Genomic DNA, 5,938 nt, shown 5'->3' on the forward strand with positions numbered 1-5,938 from the left:
AATGCTCATTGCCCCTTCTCCACAATGCATCCAACACCTGCTGGTGCTCACAAGCTCCCAGGGGCAGCTGAAGTGGAGTCAGAGAAGCCCCTGTGGTGCAGCCACAGGCTTTGGCACTAAGGAAAGTCTCTGTGGCAAGCTACAAATGCAGCTCCCAAGGACACCCAGGTTCCCATCGCTCCTTTCCTCTCACTGCCGCTCCAGCTCGTCTTCTGGCCATCAATAAAAGCATGTTCAAAGTCACTTGTGTCTGCAGCCTTCTTGGGAGCTGGATTCAAACCCTGAGTGTGAGAATGAGGAGGTGACTGATATTGTGTCCTGGTTGCGGGGGTAGATCAGCACCTGTGCCAGGAGTGGCTGTGCCCTGCCAGCAGGCCAGATCACAGTTCAGCCACTGGCTGGGGTCCTAAACCACCAGAGGCATCTGATAATTCCAGACACAACAACAAAGTATTGGGGGAAGGAAAAAAGGAAGGACTCTTTGCTTGCTTCTTCGAGCTGCTTTAGTTCTTTCCCACGCAGAAATGGTGTCGGGGTGGCACCGCGTGGAATCGGCATCGCGGCACAAGAGTTCTCCTTTCCCGCGGCAGGAGCAGCGCCGAAGCGAGGCAGGGGACACAACACTCTTGGCACTGGCAGTGGCAGCGGCCGTGGCAGCAGTCTCTCCCACGGAAAGAGCCACACCTGCGCGGATGGCCGCGATCTCTCCCTTGGCAGGAACCACAGCTGTGCCCATGGCTGCGATCTCTCCCATGGCAGCTGATGCCACACAGTAGCAGACCCCATGGAGCTTAGGAGAGCTCCATGGAGGATTGAGACTTAACTGTAGGAACTGCTGAGTCATGGTGAGACAGCAAAATAAGCTCCTGTCTTTTTCTACCGTGACCCCATAGCTTATCTCTGTGACCTCATAGGTCACTTTTCCCTGACCTTTACTATGGGACAAGTTTGGATCCCCCTATACCCTATAAAAAGGGGCTGGTTTAGCCCATTGGACAGAAGAAGAGCTGTTGCTGGAACCCTTCGCAGACTCCCCCATAAACCATCGCTGTGGAACCGCCAGGACCTCTCCTTCTCCTCTCTCATGTCTGCTTCTGCCTCAGCCAAAGGCGCCCTAGCAAGCAAGCAAAGAGCTGAAATCCTAAGAGAGCTGAGAATCACCAAAGAGCTGACAATCACTAAGCTTGCTAAGGGCAGCCTGCGGCGGCTGCGAGCTGACTGGGTATTCGGGCACTCTGTCTCCCAGAGGGACTGAGTTATCTGGACTATCCTGCATTGCTCGGTGATAAGGCCAAGATAAGGGACTTATCACCACGTGGGTGTTCTTCTTTCTCGTGGCAGAGAGCGGTGCTGGCTGCAAAGAGCTGCCCCACACGGGTGCCGGCAGAGCGCGGGTGGAGCGCGGAATCCACGCGGCTCAAAGAGGGGCACTGGGAGAGTGCGCAAAAGGGAAAAACAGTGGCTTTAACACAAGAGGGGATGGAATCCTGGGATGGCACTGTCTGGGTAGCTAGGAGGGGTCTAGGGGGACACATGTAAACATAGCCTAGAGCGAGAAAGTCACAGATCCTGGAGGCTTCACTGGCTGGGCTCATGGCCAAAGGCGGGTCATGGAAACAGGGGCTGAGTCCCTTCCAGGCTGTAACACTGACCCAGAGCTGCCAGGGAGGACTCAGAGAGGGCCCAGGCAGGGCTGCTCCCTTCTCATGGGGACACCCTGAGCCTGGTCCTCAGCTGAGCTCCAGCTGTGTCTCAGCCAGCCCTGCATCTGCCCAGAGCACCTGCTGGTCTGGACTGGGCTCACAGAATGACTCGCCAGCTGCACCTCAGACTTCCTCATCACCATGGACTTGTCAGATTCCCTAGAACACCAGGGCTGAGGTCGTGAGGCTCCACTGGCCTTGTCCCTTAGTGACCCTGACTGGTGGTTTCTTATTTCCCAAAGACATCTCTGATGGCATTTAGCCCCTCTGATAAGAAACAGGAACTCTGCCTGACCCTGGCCAGCTCTCCCCATTGCTATCAGAGGACAGTGGGAAGCAAAAAACAATGAAAAAATATGAAGACAGAAGCAGCCCACCCATGCAGGGTCCCAGGGGCCCTCTCCAAACATCTCTGATAGGAGATGCACTCAACAGACACCCCTTTCCTCTCCCTGTGCATTGTTGGTGCTCTGAAGCAGCCCAGATCTCTCCAGCATTTTTAAAAAATTTTTTTGAGGGTGATGTAATGATGCTTGTATCCCCAGTCATTGTTCTGTTTATGCTGGATATTATGTTCTTTGCCTTCAAGACTGGCTTGGAAGAGTGAAAGTTTTGTTTTGGGTTTGTTATCAGCCGCTTCCCCACAGCTAGAAGGACACAGAGATAGGGCAGTACATAGGGCTGCTCTTGCTTTTTCTTGGCTTTAGCTTTGCTCTTGCTCTTGCTTTTGCTTCTGCTCATTTCTTTAGCTAAGCAGTCTGATTTTTCCCTGGACTGTTTTCCTTTCCCTTTCTTGGACCTACTCGAACCTGCTCCTGACTGGGACCTGAGAACCATCGAGATTTTGCACCTTGTGGCTGCAGCAGCTACCCCAGCACCCCAGGGATTGATAAGTGACCAGCACCAAGAGAGACTTTGTCAATTTGTCATCTTTTCCGGACGGATGAAAGAGCAGTGTCATCTGCTATTGTTCATTTTGTGTGCTGGGGGGTGCTTTGCCTGTTAAATAAACAGGTTCTTTCCACTTCTCTCCAAGGAATCCTTCCCAACTTGGTTTTGGGAAGAGGCTTTGTGGGTGTGGTTTCTGGAGGGGTCCCCTGTGGAGGTTTTCTTCCAAATTTGCCCTAAACCAGGACACCAGGGCACGTGCTGGTCTGGACTGGGCTCACAGAATGACTCCCCAGCTGCACCTCAGACTTCCTCGTCGCTATGGTCTTGTCAGATCCCCTAGAACACCAGGGTTGAGGTCAAGAGGACCCAAGTGGCCTTGTGTCTTTATGACTCTGACTGGTGGTTTCTGATTGCACAAGGACACCTCTGATGGCAGTTAGCCGCTCTGATAAGAAACAGGAACTTTGCCTGATCCTGGCCAGCTCTACCCATTGCTATCAGAGGACAGGGGGAAACAAAAAACAAAAAGAAAACAAAATCCAGACAGAATCAGCCCACATGCAGAGTCCCAGGGGCTCTCTCCAAAGGTCTCTGATGGGAGATGCACTCAACAGACACCCCTTTCCTCTCCCTGGGCACTGTGGGTGCTCTCAACCAGCCCAGTTCTCTCAATTTTTTTGAGAAGATTGCGACAAAACTGCAGAGAATGTTTCATGTGCCCCTCACCAACCACAGTTTGGGGGTTGTGGGAACAAAAGCAGTAAATGACATGGCCACAGGTTTCCTGTGTCAGCTCACCATGACATATATAGAGGTTCAGTACTGGCCATTCTGTACCTCTCCCCTGCCTGGACACAGCCGCTGCTTTGGCTCTTCAGGACAGTGGTGGGAGATGCTGCTGCTCCTTCTGCTCACAAATGCTTTTGTCCTTCTGCCCTGGGCTGGGGCTGGTGAGTACACAGAGATGGGATTTAGGAACATGCAAGGGCACAGATGGACTCTGAGCAGTCAATCCCAGGCAAGGCTCCTGCCTCACCTTCTCTCCTGGCTCTACTCTCCTGCTTTCCGCTCTCCTCTCATCTCCCAGCTCAGCCTGTGCCTGAAGCCAGTGAGGCATTAGAGGCACGAGAGCTGTGCCCTTGATGGCATTGGAGTCATCCAGAGCCAGGGGTGGTCAGACCCCAGACAGTGCTGCTTGTCTTTCTCTCCACTGTGCAGCAGAAATGCTTTTGGACAGTCCCAGGAAGGAGAGTTGTTGGGATCACTGGCACCTGGCATTAGAGGATGAGCCTTTCCTTTCATGCAGTCCCAAACTTGACAGGAAAGAACAGCATATTTATATTTATATTTATATTTATATTTATATTTATATTTATATTTATATTTATATTTATATTTATATTTATATTTATATTTATATTTAACTTTCATATTAACATTTCTCGTCTCTCTTTCAGGAAGGATCATTGGCGGAAGGGAAGCTGTGGCCCACTCCAGACCCTACATGGCTTTTTTAAAAATTAAAAATGCGACAAACACTAGCAGGTGTGGAGGGTTCCTGATTCGCTCAGATGCAGTGCTCTCAGCAGCTCACTGTGTGGATGAAAAAGGGTAAGACTCCATTGTTCTTGTACAGGTGATTTTTTCCAGTCTCACACAGTCCCAGAGTGCCTCAGCCCTGATCCAGGCTGAAACAGCACCCTGTGTCTCTTCAGGCGCAGCAGGCATCTCTGGATTTGGGCTTTCCTCTGTGAGTGGCAGGAATTGTCTGCCTGGTTGTGGCTGAGTGTCCTTGGGGACAGGAATGCTCACAGGGGTCTCCAGGGTCATGGTTCCTGCCATGGCTTAGAGCTGCTGCTGGGGAAGGGCTCCAGTGTGTCCCCTGCCCTGCTGCCCTTTGTGCTCAGCACGGGGCAGCTGCCAGCTGTGTCAGTGTGGGGTGAGGGATCCTCAGCTGGGCTCGGGAAGGAACCCAGGTGAGAGAGGAGAACTTGCTGAGAGCTGCTCTGGGGAGGTTTCTCCAACACCACCTCCCTCCAGCCACCTGTCCTGGGGGCTGTTCCTGTCAATGCAGCTGGAATGTGCTGGTGTTTCCTGGCAGGAGGATTGTGAGCTTCACCGTGACTCTGGGAGCCCACAACGTAAGTAGCCAAGAACCGAGCCAGCAGAAGATCCCTGTTGGAAAATGGGTCATTCATCCTGAATATTCCCGTGAAGGCTTCATAAATGATATTATGCTGCTGAAGGTATGGCCCAACACATCCTTCTTGCCTGAGGGATCTCCCCCTGCTCACCTCCCCAAACTCTGAACTCTCTCCTCATGCTTTACTGGCTCTAACCCCGTGTTCTCTCTGCTTGACAGCTGAAGAAAAAAGCCAAGATCAATGAGTATGTGCAAAATATCTCCTTTGCCAAGGAAAATGAACATGTGAGAGTAGGAGCTTTGTGCAGGGTGTCTGGCTGGGGACGGACATCACTGAACCCGCCGCCGAGTGATGTCTTGAGGGAGGTGGAACTGAAGGTGCAAAAGCAGGAGATCTGTCACCAGGTTTTCCCTAACTACAAGCGTCAGTCTATGATCTGTGTTGGTGATGAAAACCGTAAAAAAGCAACTTATAGGGTAAGTGTTGTTTTGGGCTGCAAGCTTGGGAGGAGTTTGGGACTGGAAATTCAGGTTAGTTCCCAGGTGATAGCCAAAGGAAACCAGAATGAACCAGGACCTTCAGAATGATGAGCTGAGGGTCCTCACAGAAGATCTGAAGCCAATGTGCTCCCTCAATTGGGGTGCATTTTTTTAACTATCAGCAACATTTGCTTTTTTACATACTTGGGGATGTCCTACCCAGCCTAACCAGTGCTTTGGTGTGTAAATTCCTTGTTATATCTTTGCTCTGATGGGTTAAATATTTCCCCATGTCTAAACTAGGTAAATGTTCTTTTAGAGTTTTTGAATCTCAGAGAGCCTCCAGGCCTGAATTGTTTCATGGGTGGGCTTAGAGGAGTAGTGAGGCAGCGACAAACACTGAGAGCTGGGTCTGGAGGGAGGGAGGTGCTTGGAAGAGGAGGTTCTTCACCTGGAGGGAGGGAAGGGGAAACTTGCTGCTTAAGGCAGGGAGAGCTGAGCTGTGGCATGTCTGACCCCTCTCACTCCTTTCATGGCACAGGGTGATTCTGGTGGCCCATTAGTCTGCAAGAAGAAGGCTTATGGCATTGTTTCTCGTGGAATAAAACATCGCCTATTTCCTAAGGCATTCACCAGGATCTCATACTTTGAGCCCTGGATCCATAAGCAGCTGAAGAGGCTTTCACTCCAAGATATTCCTGGCTCTCCATCCTCTGACTAA

General features: G+C 51.4%; 1 protein-coding gene across 1 annotated transcript; it reads left to right on the top strand.

Annotated features, from left to right (window-relative positions):
* The first annotated feature begins 3,486 nt into the window (after positions 1 to 3,486).
* Positions 3,487 to 5,938, top strand: LOC131094074 (granzyme B(G,H)-like). Its single transcript, XM_058041545.1, has 5 exons — positions 3,487 to 3,544; positions 4,052 to 4,205; positions 4,699 to 4,840; positions 4,957 to 5,214; positions 5,759 to 5,938. Exons 1-5 carry the CDS (start codon positions 3,487 to 3,489, stop codon positions 5,936 to 5,938), a joined length of 792 nt encoding a protein of 263 aa, XP_057897528.1.

The sequence above is a fragment of the Melospiza georgiana genome, chromosome 28 (genome assembly GCF_028018845.1).
Source record: "Melospiza georgiana isolate bMelGeo1 chromosome 28, bMelGeo1.pri, whole genome shotgun sequence".
Classification (NCBI taxonomy): Eukaryota; Metazoa; Chordata; class Aves; order Passeriformes; family Passerellidae; genus Melospiza; species Melospiza georgiana.